The following is a 19,569-nucleotide window of genomic DNA, read 5'->3' as shown; positions in this document are numbered from 1 at the left end:
TAGCAAGCTCAACTAAGATTATTTTTTCCATTGCAGCAATTATGTTTTAGTAACTTTCAGAAAAAAATCATTATCTTTGACAAAAATGAAAAATTTCACATTTTTCAATTGGTTGTTTCAGTCAATTATATATCATGATCTAATTTTATGTACGCATGAGGCATATACAACAATAAAATATGTATTTGACAAAATAAACTTTTGATCAATACAATTTGAACAGCCCAATAGGAGCTGTAAGCTACATAATTCAAATAAAACTGCCACTATTCCTGTCATTCAAAGATAAAACTGTTCAAGGACTTATAACTAATTTTATATCATGACCCGGAGAATTATCTAACCACTAAAGGCCTCAGATTCTCAGCAGTGACCTTATGACCGATATTAATTTGTCATCTCAATGTCAGTAAATTCCATTGTTCCTAAATTCTTCTACACAGAATGCTAGCAACTTATAATATTTCATAATTACAATATTATTGAATTCAGGTTATATTATAAGAATTTTCCAGGCTCCTAATTATGTTTGTTGAATACTCTTGTCAATTAAATGTTGTTATGCAAGAGGAGAATTCACGTGTTAATAGAAAAGTTCAAGAATATGCATATAACCTTCCCTATCAAAAAAAAAAGATAACAGGCCAGGGATTTAGCTCAGTGGCATTGCAGCTGCCTGGCAAGTGTAAGGTCCTGAGTTTGATTTTCGGTACCAGGAAAAGGAAAAAAAAATAGCAACTCAAGGATGGACTCCAGCTAAATGATATATGATTCAAAATATCTTTAAAACTGGTAAAGTTGAGATATAATAAGTGTGGTGGTAATCAATGAATGTAGTAGATGTTATGTGATTAAATGAAAATGATGAACTTTAAAAAGGAGAATGTATAATATAAAAATAATTCAACTGGGGCTGGGGATTTAGCTCAGTGGTTCCAGCGCCTGCCTCGCAAGCACAAGGTCCCAAGTTCGATCCCCGGCACCAAAAAAAAAAAAAAAAAAATTCAACAATAACTACAGGCCTCACTTTTTTTGTTATTACTTTTTTTTTTTTTTTTTTTGGTTTTGTGCCTTTATTTAATCTGAATCTCAGTTTTATCATTGTAAAACTGGAATAATAACAAAAACAACAGCTACTTAACAGGTCACTGTGAGAGGCTAGTGGGACAATATTACAGGGAGCCATATGAAACTGCCAATTTTTTTATTTTAATGTAATACAAATAGATATTAATAAAGAAAATATAAAAGCCATTCTATGAAAAATAATTTTTCATAACAAAATTATTAGAGAATAACAGTGGCAAATACACTGTGTATCATGATCTTAACAATATATTTTCATTTGCTAATCTATCTCTCAACTCGTTTCCTAATAATACTATACCTTTTTTGCATAAAACACTTTAATTAAAGTATCTCACAGTTGGGAGGGGGGCGCTTTTATAACTAAGGCAGGGCAGAAAATAAAACTAAAAGAATTCTAAGTTCCTCCCACAGAGAAGAGTCAAATGCTGATGCAATTCTTCTAAATGTAATAATTACATTAGGTAAGGTTCAATGGTATTTTTAGTCATAGAACCTAAAATAATCCCTTTAAAAGATAAATGCAGGGCATTTAGCTCAGTGGTTCCGCTGCCTGCCTCGCAACACAAGGATCCGAGTTCAATCTCTAGTACCAAAAAAAAAGATAAAAGCAAATAAAGCATAGAAACCATATGACAAAAGACTGAAAACTGGGAAGAGGGTCACAAAAATACCACAAAAGAACAGGACAAAGTATGCCATCAAATATGTTCATGACATAAAATATAAATGATTTAAATATGCCTATTAAAATTACTCTCATGTAGCATTACAGAACTAAAATATGAATAAAGAGACTAAATATGGAATCAGAAAAAGAGAGCTTATTTATACATATGGACACACACAAAAACAAAGGGGGAAGTACAAATAAATACCTTTCAAAAGAGAACTCAAGTTCTCCTTCAGTCACATTTTATCAGTTCCCATCAAAATGGTGAATAAATATAAAAACAGAGGAAACCCTACATCAGTCTTAGAAGTTAACAAAGAATAAAACCATTTTGAAAAGCTTCTGCTAGATAATGTGCAGAAAGGAAGTACTGAAGAAAAGGCTAGCTCCCAACTCATGTCTTGTGTGACCATTGTTCCTGCAAGTTAGTGAAAGAGAATCCAATAGGAAAGCCAGATAGCAAGTAGGCCACCAGGTACAGAGAGCTTACAAACAGGCACATGGTCTCCGTATCTGGCTCCAAAAGTAACCAGCAAGCACTGTGTCATTGGATGTTACCTTACAAAGGATGTGAAAAGCACTGCCATTCTGACTTTTGAAAAAGACAGTCAAACTGGGGAAATTCTGGCAGCAATGCCCTGGAAATTCTGGCTAGCATTCCAATTAGAGAACAAAAACCTTCCACACCATGACAATCCTTCCTTTCCAGAGCCACTTTCAGCCCTGACGCTGCTTCCCTCCTCCTATTTAGAGGCTGCTAGAGCTCTAAAAGTAAACCTAAACTTTTCTGCCTTTCCCTTGTGTAATCCTGGAAGATTAAGACAAATGCACATCAACTCAAAGGCCTCTAATTCTCAAAACTGGGCAATCTTGTGTTGCATTCATTCCTTACTCTGTTTAACAAACAGATGCTGGGACAGAGTGAAACAAGATGCCATGGTTCTTGGAAGCTTACATGTTAGTGAAAATGGAAAACAGGATTAACAAGTACAATAAGGATCTCATAGAGGCAGAAAAAGGATAAAGATCCTAAATAACAGAGGGGAGTAATCTGGTTTGGTGGACATGAGAAAAGCTTTCTGGAGGAAGTAACATTTAAACTAAGAATAAAAGATAAGATGGTTAAGTCTGTTTAAGAATGAGGAAAGTGTTCCAGACTAAGAAAAAGAAAAGCAATGACCCTAAGATAAGACTGAGTGTAGTTCACTGAAGGTAATGAAAGAAGAGTCATTTTTTAAGTGGGGAGTAGAGGGCTGAGATGGTAAGGTTAACAAAAGCAAATCTTGGAAGTCTTATAAGAGTTTGAAACTTTACCCTAACAAGAAAAGGAACTAACCAAAGGAGATTAACAGATCAAACTAGCAAATGAAAAGAGTAAGATGACAAAAATAAAAATGGATATGAATGGCCTAAGACCAAAGATAATGAGACTGATTAGGAGGCTACTGCAGAAATCTAGGCAAAAGATTGATGCAAGAGATGAGACAGATTTTTTTAAAAATTAGGAGGACTCTAGTTCTGGTTCAAGCAATAGAGGAATGGTTGCACCATTTGCTGAGCTAGGAAACAGTGTGGGGGTGAGTTCAGGTGCGAAAAAGAAGTCCAGTTTTGACATATTTAAAGTGCCTAAAGCTTAGTCATCCAAGTAGAGATGATAAAGAACCAAGTGGATATACAAACTGTGGCTTAGGAAAGAGAACTTGGCAGGTGATTAGGTATGTAAGGGGGGATTATTATTATATACAGATGGAATTGATGCCAAAGAGTAAACAAGATAATCTAAGAAGATGTATTAAACAAAAAACTGTCAGAACACTGAGGAACTTTTAACATTTAGAGGTGAGCCTTTCTAGAAAGAACTAACAAAAACCAAGAAGGAGCAATTGTCAGAGAATCAAGAGGTCCAGGTAAGTACTGTTTCAGAATGAAAAAGATAACGATGACTACAGTCACAGTGATGATGATGACAATGATACTGTGGAAGACATTGTGCTAATTAATTCATATATATGCCTTTATGATTACAACTACCTACATACCTCCATTCTACAAGTGAAGAAGCTGAGGCATGGATAATTCAATTAATTTGCCTATGACTGCACATCTAATAACAGAGTTAGAAACCAAGAGAAAGGCCTATTTCTTAAGGAGTGAGTGCTCAATGTGTCAAATACCTTGAAGCCAGAAAGCTAGGAACCAAATTGAATCAATCAGGCTCAATGATATGAACTCCACTAGTGCCTTCAAACAAACAAATTTCATTGAAATAATATGAAGGTTCTTCCTTTATCTTAAACCCTAAACAAATCCATCAGCAAGGTTTCACTATCACCCTCACCAGTATCAACTTCTATCTGAATCAAAGACAGAGACCTAAATAGTTTGCCTGCTTATATTCTTGATTTCTACAATCAATTCTCCACACAGCAGCTGAAGTGATTATTTGAAAAGGTATATTAGATCTTGTCACTGCTTACCCAAAATCCTCTAATGGCTTTCATTACACAGCACAGTATCTGCCCTCTTCATAATGATCTGAAAGCCCCTTATGATCTGGCCCTCCTCTTTACCCTCAACTCCAACAATGCTCTGACTTGAACCCACCATAAAATGGTCTTGCTCTTTCTACAACAGGCCATACCAGCTCTAAACTGAGAAGGAAAGTCTCTGAGAATGTGGCCTTTGTCTCTCTGGTTCATACTGCATCCTTTAAGAGTAGACAGGTTAGTACCTGCCACATAAGAGGGTTCAATGCATATTTTTGGGTGGATGGAAGGAAGATAAAGAGACAGGAAGGATAAAAACAACTGTAAAATAACTTGATCATAGTGAATGTTGGGTTGAACATGCTTTTGGTTTGCTTTTTAAGATCAGAGAAATTTGAGCATGTTTAAATAAGGGATATTAGGAAATTATCCAATAGCTTGTGAAAACTGGAAGACATCAAAAAATAACTACATATAAGAAAAAAGATAATGAACTACTGTAGGAAAAAATAAAGTTGTACAAGAAAGTTATGGTACAAAGGGATTTTATCTCTGTATGTTAATGTTTCCTCTTCTGTAATTTCAGGGTTTTGGGTAAAACTGGTAGTTTCCAATACCTATCAAGAACTTTACTATATTTTAATTATTTTTCTTTTGCAATCTTCCTCATTATTTCATAATGAAAGGAAGATCTGATTAACAATTATATATGCCTAGTTAATAAAATAAATAATACTCGACAGATGAAATTTACCTGGGAAATCCAAGGTTCAGGATGACTAATTGATTCATCTAAGAACACAAAAATATTTTTAAGAGGATGTTGGTGCCCAAATACATGGAAACTTTTCCAAACAAACAAAATAAATCAGTTGGCTCAAAACCACAGTCCAAAAGTAAAAAAAAATTTAAAATTTTAGGATAATGAAGACATATTTTTTCTTTCTAATGGAGAGGGCAAAAATAAGTATCACAGAATTTAAAAATTTGTACAAGGAAATCATGATCTAGGGAGGAGAGGGATGGGGAAAGGCAAGATGCTAATCAAAAGGCACAATGTTTCAGTTAGACTGGAGGAATAAGTTTTAGTGATCTATTGCACTGCATGGTAACTACAGCTAATATAATGTGTTGCTTAATTCAAAATTGCTGAAAGAACGAATTTTTTAAGTCTTTACCATAAAAAAATTAATTGGAGACGTGATGAATATATTAATTAGCTTGACTGAATCTACAGTGAACATACATCAAAATATTACACTGTACCCCATAAATATATAAAATTATTGTCAATTAAAAATAAATTAATATTTATAATTTTTTTTGTTTTCAAAATCTACCACAAAGCTATAATTCTTTTTTTCACCTTCATTAAGTTTATTGGTACATTTTAAGTATACAGTACAATGACATTCATCATTGGGAATTTGTATCTTTACATGATGTAGATTTTTTCCCCATTCCCCTGCCCTCCCTTTCACCCTTCCACCCCTCCCTATTCACAAAGACTTTGTCTCCATTCTTTCCTTTTCTCATATTTTTTTCTTTCCCTTCTTTCCTTTCCCCTACCCCTCCCAATTCCCCTACCCATTTAGACCTTTTCTTCTTATTTCACATTGTCAGTTATTCATTTTGATCCTTATTTATGCTTTCAGTTTCTCAAACCAGAGAAACTGTTCAGTATTTACATGTGTGTTCTATTTATTTCACTTAAGAATATGGCCTCAATGTACATCCATTTAGCTATAAATGTCTCTAGTTTTCATTCTTTATGGCTGAGTAGTACTCCATTTTATATTTTAAAAAACTACATTTTCTTTATCCAGTCTCCAACTGATGGGCATTTGGGCTGTTTCCAAGCTTTAGCTATCACAAACTGTGCCAGTATGAACATGGGTGCTTATATATCACTGTGTTATGATTCTTTTAATTCTTTGGGGAAGATACTCAGCAGAGGAATAGCTGGGTCAAATGGTACCTCTAGTCCTAGTTTTTTTGAGGTGTCTCCATACTGATTTGCACAGTGGTTGCACAAGTCTGTACTCCCACCAACAATGGAGAAGGGTTCCTTTCTCCCCACAACCCCACCAGCATTTGTTATTGATTGATTTCTTGATAGTAGCCATTCTTTCTAGGGTGAGTTGGAATCTCAGTGTTGTTTTTGTCTGCATCTATCAAATGACCAATGATGTTGAACATTTTTTTCATATGTTTATTTGCTGTTTTTACTTCTTTGTCTGAGAAATGTCTGTTCATTTTAGATGCCCATTTTTTAATTGGGTCTTTATATTTGGGGGGTCTGATTTTTAATAAAATATTTCTAATTTTAAAAAGAAAAGCATGGTCTATGAGATAAATTGTGTCACACCTGACCAATCGGTGCTGTGCACGGGAACTTATTTGAATGACACAGGAGGGCCATTCCTTTTTTAATGTCCTAGCATTATTTTAGTATCTTAAAAAAGTTAAATGGTAAACAATATAATTAAAAAAGACTACACAGGAATTAAATAATATAATAATTAAAAGCACAGATTCTGGAGCCAAAGTGTCTACTTTATTCTCTTTTTTTTTTTTTTTTTTTGGTACTGGGACTCAAACTCAGGACCTTGCACTTGCCACACAGGCACAGTGTCACTGAGCTACATCTCTGGCCCCAAACTACTTTAAATCACAGTCATACAAATTACTGAACTTCTCTATGTCTCAGTCTCTAATCTTAGTACTATATGCTTTATCATGATAATTTTGTACCTCCTTGAAAAATGCCATGAACATTCAGTAAGCTAATATATACAAATATTTAGAACAGTGCCTGGCACACAGTAACAGCTACATGTATGTATCTTCTATTACTATCACTATTATCATCACTACTGGTAGTATTTAATATATGGATGATGAAACAAAAACAATAGAAAAAATAAAACATTTGACTTGATAGGAAAACTAGAATTCTAATGGATAAATATGGAAAGGCATAAATAAGTAGAAAAACATGGATAATAAAATAAATGGTGATTTAAAAAACTGAGTCACACATACCAATATAGACAACACAGATATAATGTTGCAGGGAAAAAAAGCAAGTTATGGAAGATACACAGTAGATGATATGATCTATATAAGGTTCTAATGCATACAAAACAACATGGAAAGATACATCAGTGGTAAAAGTATAAAGAAAGCAAAAGTTTATCAGTTATCATTTGTGTTAAATGAAAAATCACAAAATGCAAGACTGTGAGTACCGCTGAGCAGAGGGAAGATGTAAATAGCAAAGGTCACACAAGCAGCTTTAACAATTCATTCCAAAGCTGGGTAGGAGCACTCAGATTTTTAAAATTTTTTCTTTTTGCCTTATACAGATGTTTTATATTTTTATGTGTGTAAAATATTTTATAATAAAGACAAAAGGTTTAGTAATAAAAGTTAAAGGCAAGAAAAGCTTTTTGTTTTTTCCATTTTGTTTTGTTTTGTTTTGTTTTGTACTGGGGATTGAACCCAGGGCTTTCACAGTGAGCTACATCCCTGGCTCTTTTTTATTTTTTCTTTTGAGACAAGATCTTAAAAGGTTACTAAATTGCCCAGAACTTGTCATCCTCCTGCCTCAGCTTCCCAGAGTGCTGGGATTAGGTATATGCCACCAACACCTGACCAAAAAGATATTTTTTTACCTGTCAAATAAGTATTTTTTTTCTTTAAAGGTCAAGATGAAGTTATATATATATATTTTTTTGGTACTGGGGATCGAACTCCGGTCCTTGCACTTGCACAGCAGGCGGCAAAACCACTGAGCTAAATCCCCAGCCCGAAGGTATATTTTTATATGATAAGACCAAGATTAATAATTTTATGAATTAAATAAATTCCTAGGATTGTCAGAGACAAATATCACTGGTAGTATACCCTGTTAAAAGATATTTTCCAATTCAGGAAACAAACCTGATCCAGGCTTGCATAATGCCCCACATGCCTGTCACTCTGGGAGGCTGAGGCAGGAGGATCACAAGTTCCAGCCTCAGCCTGGACAAGTTAGTGAAACCTTGTGTCAAAGTTATTAAAAAAGACAAGAAAATCTTGGAATGTGGCTCAGTGTGAAGGCCTGTGTCCAATTCCAGTACCAAAAATAAAATTTTTTAAACCCTGGGAAAAAAAAGATTTTTTCCATCTGAGATATATTCTCAAGCATAAACAAGTAATAACTATACACATAAAAAGTAGACATAATTTCTACTGCACAATGCTACTACTTCTTCTTTTTTTTTTTTTTTTTTTTGGTACCAGGGATCGAACTCAGGACCTTGCGCTTGCGAGGCAGGCGCCGGAACCACTGAGCTAAATCCCCAGCCCAAAATGCCACTACTTCTGATAAGATACAACACAATGGTTCTAATATGTTGTAGCCTATCTTTTAAATAAATACTGAATCTTTAAAAGGGTATTGTAACTTTTTCTACAGTTCAAATTACTGGATACAGTAGGCTACTATGGTCAAGCATAAGACCTTAGAGAATATTTGTAATTAATTCAACAAAATAGTTTGTGAAACTTGAACAAAACATAACAAGAAAATACATAATTTTATATAATTTATTAATAATGTTATAATAATTAAAAATTATGGAAGCTACATGGAGACTTTTAGACAACCCACAGATTATAGAATCTTAAAAGCAACATCATTACCAAGCCCAATTTATTCATTTTGCTGAAAAGAAAACTGAGGTACAAGATATTTAAATGACTTAGGTAAGAACAGATCTAGGTGAACATAGTTCACCATCCAATTCATCATCCAATATTCTTTTTAAATCACTACATCAACTCCTTTGCAACATAACCAGGAGAACAAAGATGCAAATATGCAAATGAGCCTGCAAGTTTTCATGTGGCTGTGCTCATAGGGACAATCCTCTGCCCTCACTCCATTCTCTTCCTGGCCCTCGAAGGCAATCTGACTAAAGACATATTTGTACATCCAGAAATGAGAAGCAAGAACTACAGTGTACCTTTTCTCTTTTTTTCCAATTTTTGTGAGATTAAAGCTCAAAGACCACTTGTGGTCTCTCACCCACTGCCATATCTAATCTCCTGGACTTTGTCCAGGGAGACATGCCCCTTAGCTAAACACCACGAGTCTAAATGTACACCTATAGCAGATACTACAGTTCTCCCTCAAACTCAGCCAAACTCATGAGTCCCTCTCAACCAAACACAATAAAAACAAAAGAAAAATGAAAGAATAAATATAAAATTTTAGGGCTCGCTGATTCATACAAGGGCTGTTTTGGGTTTGTTTGTTTTTTTTAATAGATTCTACCATGAAACGTAGGTTTACTTCCAATAACGTCTTAAGTTTACCATGCATACTGAAAGATATTTTGGCCTTTAAATAAAATAATGGATCAAAAAACCAGAAAGATTGAATTTTATAATTTATATAATAGAAAACAGTTATGTTATGGGCATAACAGTGACTGCTATACATACATCTCTGTACATGCAAATCATCCACTAAAGTGCACCTTAAAATCACACTACCCCTAACAATGATGCTCAAACACTTGAAATGCAACTTTTAAAATATTTACATACCGAATCTGATTTCTTTCCTGGAATAAAAGGCAATACCTGGTTTAAGAATTTTGAGTTTTCTTGCATTTCAAAATTTCAGCTATGGCTCACATTTGCAAACAAGTCTCCATATTCAAAGTGAGATGACAATGAGCTACTCAAAATTGAGGCGAGAATTTCCCTGAGAGTATTTACAAAGCAAGTTATCAAGTCCTGTCTCTAGACTGTACGTCGTAATTTCCACATACATATACTTTTCAAATATGAGAATGTTTTTATATTTTTCACCTCACCTCATTTCAAAGTTTTATAGTAGCTGTTTTGTTGTTATGTATTCTCAGTCACTAGCTACTAAAAGTACAACTAATACCCTATAGGAGGGTCCTCTTTTTAAACTTAAGAGTTAAAAATTACTCTTAATAATGTATTCCGTACATAAAGTGTCACTTTAGACAAATGTTATGAACAATTACTATTTTTACAAACATAGAATCAGAATATACTGTTGGTTTGGACGCTGCACTTTTAGAATGTACACTTTATACCATTATTCTCTATTTTACCTGTAGTCATCTCTGTATTTTATAAACCTCTACAGCCTGTAAATAAGCCCTCTCATAAATAAATTCCCTCTGCTTTCCTTCAGAAAGCCATGTATCAATAAATGTCCTAAGGCTTCCAAATCAACACAAACACGGATAACTCTGAATAACAATGTTGTCCCAGACTACCGTGGCTAAGGTTCAGAGGCCGGGACTTGGTGGCCAGTGTGGCCAAGTCAAGTGTACGGAGTCTTGCAGGAGTCATTTGAAAATATAACATAAGCAAGGCATTCTGTGGGGGAAAAGGAGAGAGGGATTCAATCTATCATAAGTATTTTTAAATTTAGATTAGGAAGCTGTCAACAATTATTTTATGAATAAGAACCTGACCATGGTGATAAAAAGTGCCCAGAAAGGACTTTTTTAAAAAGGTACAAATAGTACTCTATCTGGTGGAAGTTACATCTTCATATTCTGCTTTTCTTGGGGAAGACAAAAGGAGGAACAAGCATGTGAGGCAAAACGTGTTCAGTACAAACTAAACAAGTCATAAGAAGCCTGCCTTACAGAGGAAAACAAGGCTTAGTGTTGGTGAAACCATCTTTATCTTTATCTTCAGAAAGATAAGAAACCAGAAAAGAAAGGTTAAGCAAGGAAGTAGCAGCAACAATTTTGCATTTGATTAAGGTCATTCTGGAAGCAGTGGCCTTTGTTCAATATTTCCCATGCGTTATCTATTAAGAAATGCAATGTTCCTTAAACAAAGAAAGTTCATGGATAGAATGCCATAGGCTGAGTGGGTGTCTTCCAAAGCTAGACAAAATTCTATCTTCTTTATCATGCTTTTTCCTGTAGCCCTCCTCTTACTCCAGCCACCAAATGTTCTCTTACCTTTATTTTTAACTCTCTTTATTCATACATGCTTTATTCTCAATCCTGATCTCTCTCCCTTTAATTTCTAATCCTTACATGTGACTCTACACGTGAATGCCCTATAAGCATGTTAAACACAAATATGCAAAACAAATCTTTATCCACTCATAAGCCTAAATTCACGTTCAATCTCTCAGGCTTAACATCTTACTACAGCCTTTTATTCATGTCTTTTCTTTCCTACTATCTAATTAATTGTTCATTTCTGACAAACGTACTTCAGCAACACTTCTCCAGTCCCATTGCTAGCACTCTATTGCAGGGCTTCATTCTTTGATAAAAACTCTTACAACATGTCCTCATTTATTCTATGGTTTCTTTCCCAATTTTATCCATCCTCTGAACTGCTACTCTAACCATGACACTTCAATTTCATAACTTACTAACTCCTTCCAAATTCCATGGCCTAGAATTAAAAACCTTCCATGTTCAAAGTCAAACCAAATTTTCCATACTTTATCTCTTTATATACGCTCAATTTTTTTTCTACTCTTGCCCTCCATCTGATCTAGTAAATGCTGGTTGGTAACAAAAGTTGAATCCCTCCCGTGAGTTTGCTATATTCTCCCTCCCCATGCCATTTCAGTTGACAGGAAAACATCCTATAATTCTATATATTTGATCTTCACATAGGAAATCAGAATATTCATGGAAAAGCCTATCATATCTAAAAATAGACAACTAAGAAAAAGAGCAGTTTTTCTAAGCTCCAATGCCAAAGGAAGAAGGCAATAGCAAGCCAGATGTCATAAAAGCTTCAGAGTATTTGAAAAAATTAGAATTACTATAACCTGAGAAAAGGGATGCTAAACGCCTTACCAGAATTCTTCTGTGAGATTCCTTGGCATAAGGGATTTTCGAGTCTAGTGAAGAAGATGAATATATATGGATTTAACTATAACTAAAAGTTGTGCCAACCAAGGTACAAAAATGTCCTAGAAGCATAAGGAAATTACAAAATACTCATCTGACATATTCCTTAATTAAGGACTTCAACTCCAAATGATCTGCATGGAACAGGGAAAGCCTAAACTGATAAATTCTTGGTCCCTAAACTATTTCTATTTTGAATATCTCTAAAACTTTCCTGCTTTTAATGAATTTATACTAAAGAGCAATTTGGGCTCAGCATTTTATTCAGTGAATTCTGGGAAATATGCAGATAATTATCTACAGATTGAATTAGTTATTATCAGACAGGATTTTCACAACTTAGTTGCATGCCAACCTTCTAATTACTGCTTCTGGTGCTCCACTCAGTTTATTTCTTACAACCTTATTCTTCAGCTTTCCTGAAGCAGTGTGAACTGTGCTAAGCTTCTAAATCACTCTAAGGATGTCACACACTTCTACAAACATTGAAATCAGGAGAAATTATAAACTTTAAGGACGAATAATTTCAAAAATATAAAATGAAAAAATACAAATTCAAGCCATCTAATTGGCTGTACTACACACTACAGATAACTCTAGAATTAGAATAGAGGAAAATCTATAATAACTATGTGACTCAAGCTATCAGGTTCTTCTGCTCAGGAATTTAGGATCAAGACTTTCAGAATTTATTCTCTGCTTCTGCTTGGAACCAAGGGATATGTAAATACTCACGAGCTGCTGAGCAGTTATATTCAACCCTGAAAGATAACAGACAAAAAGACAAACACAAAAAACGGTCAGCAAAGAGAGAACAATGAAATAAAGAAAAGCAAAAACTACAATCAGGGAATGTTACAGGTTTTCCAGTCCCTGGCCCCAGGCCCTAATAAGATCTGTCTGCACTTGGCTTCCAAAGGTCTTCCAACAAGTTCTTTTCTTCCTTCTTTACTTTTCTTTTGCTAAAAACTTGCTCAAGTTCATTTCTGTTATTTGCAACAGACTTAAATGAGGTAATAACCAATATCTCCCATAAACTCATTATGGATTTACATTTTCCATATTTCTTTTCCCTTTATTTCTATTTCCCTAAAAGCCACAGATAGAAGCTCAGAATACCGTATACATAAATATATGAAAGGGATCAGGGACTGCGCTAAGCCTTTTAAAAGTAAAATGTATTACGCCCATGAAGAAGAAAATATAGAATATTCACAGTAAAATCTTGAGACAGCTATATAACCATAAGAAATGCTAACAAATTATCAATTAAATACCTGATTATCCTTGTTGCCAAAGATAATTTAATTCTAAATAAAGTAGATATGTAGATTCAATCTAGTCTTCTGTGGGGATCAAATTACCTCAATAGAGGCATTTTACTTGAACTCTTTCCAGATAACTAGTTTCAGCCTTCCTAGCCACAAGAAAGGTTAGGTAACTCTGGTGGCATCCCTAACCTGGGCCAAAATATGAAAACTGATTATCAATCAATCGTGTTAGGGCCTGAGTTTCACTACTCACAAAGAGCATCCATCCACCCTGTGACATTATCAGCAATTTTTGCTATTAAATGAAGGAAAGAAAGTTACAAAAGCTTAATATTAAGGAACTCTGTACTTAGTATTAAGGTACCTGCCAGATATCAAGAGAATCCTGAGGCTGATCTGGGATCCCCAAAGCTGTAACTACACCCATCAGATCTAACTACAGGTAGACCAGTTTAACATGTGTAGCAAGTCAGAGTCTGACAATCAGGAGTTTGAACCAGATGTAGTAGAGTGGCTCTTCAGGGTTAAACAAAAACAGTATTACACAATCCCAGAGTTAGAAGAGACATGGAAACTATATCCACCTTCACCATTTTACAGAAAAGGAAGCTAAATATTTGAACCAAACCAACCAAACCCCTAACTATACTGAGTTATACAACTGAGGATAAAATCAAAGGGATTTTGACCAGATTATGATAGACCTAAAAAGGATTATTTCCTAAATCTGCTTGCTCTTAGATGGTTTAAAATCTATCTTTGAATGATGAATGATAAATATCTTAGAAAACTGCTAAATCTTACTTTGGGGATAGCACAGTAGTTGGACATTCCAAATACTAGACTTGATTAAACAAGATTTTTGATATAATAGTTAAAATACTGGAATGAGCACCTTTAAAATTTATAAACAGTGTGCTGATTCAAAGCTAAATGACGTGCGCTGCAACATCTGCAGACAGGGAGTTTAGGCACTGTGACAAAAATCTAAATGCCCAAGGGCTACTTATTTTAATATAAAAAAATCCAGACATTCACATAGGCCCCTAATAAAAGTCACAAGAAATTAGACTGATATATCAGCTGGGACCAAAATTAAAAGAATATATGTTTAAATGGTCCAAATGTAAACTTGGTGTTCAAAATTACTGGCAAGGGTCCACAGTGCAGTGGATTTTGGTCTTTAGGGACTATTTTACCACAAGTATTAGGTAAGTCAACACATCACTGACACAGAAAAAAAGATGCATACATTATTTTCCTGCAATACAACCCACTCTTTATTATCCAGCACAGTAGATACTTTTTAGATGCCACTGGAAAAAAAAAATTGAAGTTAGAACCTGTTGTGTTTTCCAAGAGGTGCTATTAAAACAACTCTTAAAATATGAATCTATAAAAAGTAGGCCCTTTTAGGAAAAAAGCACTATTCAGAAACAAATATGAAATTTATTTTGTTAGTATTTACAAGTATTTAATAAAGAGAAATATCATAAATATCAGCCATTAATTCGAAGTGACAATTTTACAGGTTCTAAAATATCTTTAAAATTTTATAGATAAAATTATCTTTTAAAATCTATTTTGTCACCTCCGCTACAAATGAAAATATGAAGATAAATCAAAGTGCTAAATATAATCTAGGTATAGACGAGTCCGCTTTCAACTAATTTATGTGTCCTACTTACCCAAATCTTATTTTGACAGTTTAGTCCACTGGTGGTAAAAACAAAGGGGAACTAAAACCTAAGTAATATCAGCTCTCAGGAATTATAATCTCTGTTCTTCCATTCCAGACAAAATAAGGAACCAAGAAGATCTGACAACCATTAACTCATCATCATAAATGTAAGAGTTCATGCAATTTCACATTTACCTTAAACCCTACATTTGTACTTTGAATTAACTGCTTTTTTATATCTATATTTTTTAAAACTCTCCTCCCTACTATTTTGCACAAGACTCAAAGAAAATTATCTTTTAAAACTTTACTGTTACGACTCAGAACTGCCACACTTGATGGTTTATAGCCTTAAAACTAATAAGGCAAGAACAGCAATTTTCTTTCATACAGTTTGACTTGAAATAGTGCAATGTAAAACTTTTTTAATGGACCTGGTTTTTTTGGTTTTTGTTTTTGTTTTCCGTTTACAAACAAAACAAAACTCATACCTGGCAAACTCGGGCTCTGTTCAGTTTTGGCCTATCAAATGCCAGCCGGGCAGCCTGGCTGAGCAGCGCCTGCAGCTGCGTCCCCGGGGTCGCCCCTCTTCGCCGCTCCCCCCGCCGCCCCCTGCCCTCCCGGCGCCCGCTCTCCTGGGAGACGCGCGGCGGAGGCGCGGCCCGAGCCGGCGCGTTCCCACGCCCCAGGCCCGTTATCCGGGCGTACCGTACGCCCGCCGCCGCCTAGTGCCCTCCCAGGCTGGGGCACCCGAGCCAGACCCCTCCCTCGGGGGCCCGCGCCGGGAGGGGCTCCCGCGGCTCAGGTTCCCTCCGGGGACGGGATAAGGTGTCAGCGCGGCGGCCAGACGCCTCCGTCGGTGGGGGGGGGGGGGGGGGCGGGAAGACGCCAGCCAGCCCTGACCTCCTTTCCCTCGGCCTCGCCTCGCGGGCGCGGGGAGCGACCCTCCTCTGGCAGGCAGGGGGCGTCCGCTCAGGACACTGAGGGGCACAGCCGGTGCCCCCGAGGGACTCGGGGCAGCTCCCACCCTAACTTGGCCGGGAGGGGTGAGGCGCCGCGGGCCGGGCGCTCCAACTTACCCGACTGTGCGGTTCCCCGCGCCGCGGCCAGGCACAGGCTGAGACAGAGGCAAAGCGAAAGGGGCTGCGGGAGGGTCCGCTGCGCTCTCATGGAAAGGCCCCCGAGCAGCCTCCGCAGCGGTCCGAGCCTCCCTCCTCCTCCACACTCTGGGCGACAGTCGGGGCGGCGGGAGGCATGACGGGAAATTCCTGGGCACCGGCCGCTGAGTCCAAATATGAGCATAGGAGCCGGCGAGGGAGGACCGCGGAGCGCCCGCCGCGGCAGGGCCCGCTGCCCGGGCCTCGGAGGCCGCCAGCTCCCGCCTCCACAGTCGCCCCAGGCCGCTAGCCGCCCCGCGCCAGCGGGAAGTGGGACCACTCTGCCAGCGGGCATCCCCTCTTCACGCTGGGGCCCGAGCACCCACCGCTCTCAGGTTCCACCTGAGACCCCTGGAGGGTGGGAGAACAGCCATGCAGACGGTGGACAGGGAGCCAGGGACCTGAGAAAAGACCTGTCAGAGTGGAGAGTTTTGATAATGAGGGCAAAAATTTGGCAAATACCCAAGTGTAGGAGGGTAGGGCAGGAGCAGCACTGCCAGTTGTATCACACAGGTAAGCCATCCTACACATACGGAGCAAGCATTATAATACCCAGAACCACTGCCTGCCATCCAAGTCAGTGGGTCCTCGCCGCCGTGTGTGTGTGTGTGTGTGTGTGTGTGCGCGCGCGCGCGCGCACGCATGTATGCAAATGCGTAAGAATTCCAAAGGGCTCTTCCCAAACTTGTATTTGACTGCTTTATACGGAGTTGAGGCAGGCTGACTGATGGAATTTAATTTTTCACACCAGCTAAGGGCTGTAGTTTACACCTGACTTACTCTCCGCCTCCAACCTCTATTCATCTCCCACTTCTTAAACACAGACACACTTGTGTATTTATTGTAGCTTGTCTAAAGCGCAATGTTGAAATTTATTTAAAAGGTGCTACCTCTGATGACCAAAATTTCAGTCCCAGACATTTAAATATAGGCCCAAGCATGTAGTTGCCTGTTTTATGGCACGAACTCAAGTAATCAAGTCCAAATGACCTTTAGCTTTTCAAGACAAAGTAATTGTGTCTTAATTACTATATATATATATTTTTTTCTTTTTTACTTAAACGGGACAGGACCTGGATATACAGGATGTTATATAACTACTTATGAACATTTAAGATGCTACAGAAATGATTTGTTGATGGAAAACACTTAAGGGGTAAATGTCAAACAGATTTAGAGGGTGGATTATTCCAACGTGAACTAAAGTGATGATAATTTGTACCTCACACTATTTGTTTGAAAGTGCTTTATTTGAAAATCAAAAAACTTATTTCAAAACAAATTCAATTCTGGCAGAGTATTAAGGCCTGTAAGCCAAAAACCAGTCCATTTGCAAGTGGCTTCCCTCAGAACATCTGGTATTAAAAACACCACTGCATCCCATGAGTTATTCCTGGCAAGTGAGCAGATTTCACCTTTAATATATTAGCAGTAATAATGGGAGTAAGAGCAAGTCACCTAAGTAAACTAATGGTAAATAAATTGTAATAGCTTTTTAAAAGGGACTTAAATGACTATTACTATTCAGTTAGGTACCTAGAACCTAAGTAGTTGAAATATTTGAAACTTGAGTATTCTTTCTCTTTCCTCTTTTTTATATCTTTTACCTTGTCCTACAGAAATGTCTGCTTCTTACTTCTCTTAGAACACCTAGCATAGTTCTTTGCCAATAGTCTAAATGTTTAAAATAAAAATAAAATGAGCTCAACCATTTGTAGACTAGAATATAGGAACTCCCTAAAAATAGAGAAAGGTAAATTTCCAAGGATTATGATAATTATGGCTGCATTTAAAGTATTTTCATTGAATGACCTTAAGTACAAAAATGTAAAATTATATAGAATGCAATGTCAAATAAACTTAATTCATATTAATATAGTACATGTGCTGCCGAAGCAAGCACAATTCATGTTAATATAAATGGAGAATCAATTGATCAACTTTTCAACTTTGCAGGCTTCACTATCATCAGCCTTTTTTTTTTTTTCTCTCCCTGTACTGGGGATTGAACCCATGGTCTTTGCACTGACTTACATCCTGAGACAGGGTGGACTTGAACTTACCTTTTCCACTGTCATTCTCCTGGGAGCTGGGATTACAGACATACTCCACCATACCCAGTTCAACAGCTGCTCTAAAGGCTTGATTTAACTGTGTTAAGAAGCTTAGAAAAGAACTAAAATTAATGAGTGCATAATAAGTGATAAACACTGGGCTAAATATTTTACATCCAGGTCTCATTTAAATCCTGACAAATATCTGTGAGTTTATTATTTTTAACCCTATTTTACTAAGCTAAGAACTGAGGCATAGGTAAACAATATGGTACCAGGAAGGGATAAGGAAGTATTGGAATTCAAACCTCATTCCAAAGTGCAAATATACTTTTTACTATACTAATCTGGTCTGTTTTCTCCACATTTTTTTAACAAGGAGGGGCACTCAAAAACTGAATTCCTTGAACTCTTGGGGTTTTAAGTAACAGGTATGCACATAGGTTTCCTCAAGTACTAGAGGTAAAGGATATATGTGGAAAGAAGACCAGAGGCTTAACTCTTGTCAGGTCATGCTTTCTGGGGCTGGGAGATGGTTGGGATCTGTACCTTTGACAACTGGGGGAACAGGAAAAGTGCCACCTCCAGACCATTGTCCTACAAGTTTTGTAGTTTAATCACTAATATTTTAATCATATGTTTCACAATGCTCTCTCTAATGTGTTTTTTAATTAGAACATTAGTAACAAGCATTTTAACATATTAATTTAAACATTATTTTAAGAAGGACCCAACAGAGTACTTGTTTCCCCTGCTTCTTATACCATACTTCCCCCACCTCAGTGGTGTGCTTATAAACATTTAACAACCTCTTGTTTTTGCTGCCTCCTGGCCGCCATGAACTGTTTCTCCTCTGGAAGCCCTGTCTGCCATGCTACCCTGACTGGGAGCCAGCTGATTATGGACTGAAACCTCTATGAACTGTAAGCCAAATAAACCTTTCCCCTTAAAAAAAAAATAAATAACAACCTTTCTGGACCCAAGAATGTAGGGGAGGTAAACCTGATTTGTAACATTAACTGATTTATGCGGTATGAATATTCTTAGCAATCTAATGTCTCTAAAGACAGAGCTGGGAAGAGTTGCATGTAAGTAGCTCTTAGGTTAGTAGAGCCAACTGCTCCAACTCCTTATGAAATGTATTCAGAACACAGAAATAATTCAAATTGCACAACTACAGTTCTTTGTTTCCCTGCCTGTCTTTCCACTCCTGGTCCCACGCACAGTGCCAACTTT

General features: G+C 36.9%; 1 protein-coding gene across 10 annotated transcripts in view; it reads right to left on the bottom strand.

Moving 5' to 3' along the window:
• Positions 1 to 16,864, bottom strand: part of Msrb3 (methionine sulfoxide reductase B3) — a 180,664-nt gene extending 163,800 nt beyond the window's left edge. The window contains exons 1-3 of one of the 10 annotated variants that reach the window (XM_087192259.1): positions 16,202 to 16,437; positions 12,906 to 12,931; positions 12,117 to 12,160 (exon numbers count right to left, since the gene is read on the bottom strand). Coding sequence is in view for 4 of the 10 variants with exons in the window: in XM_087192252.1 (XP_087048378.1) it covers positions 12,906 to 12,931; positions 16,202 to 16,574 (399 nt within the window). In the remaining 6 variants the exon portion in view is untranslated. Of the gene's footprint in view, positions 1 to 12,116; positions 12,884 to 12,905; positions 12,932 to 16,201 lie in introns of those variants that run through there. The other 9 variants (XM_087192252.1, XM_087192250.1, XM_087192249.1 and 6 more) reach the window with 9 other exon arrangements.
• Positions 16,865 to 19,569: the final 2,705 nt, after the last annotated feature.

Source organism: Heterocephalus glaber, unplaced genomic scaffold (genome assembly GCF_053883595.1).
Source record: "Heterocephalus glaber isolate CG9 unplaced genomic scaffold, H.glaber_assembly_v1.0 deba00001569, whole genome shotgun sequence".
NCBI lineage: Eukaryota > Metazoa > Chordata > Mammalia > Rodentia > Bathyergidae > Heterocephalus > Heterocephalus glaber.
Note: the sequence above shows the minus strand (reverse complement) of the source record. Positions and strands in the feature narration are given on the sequence as shown.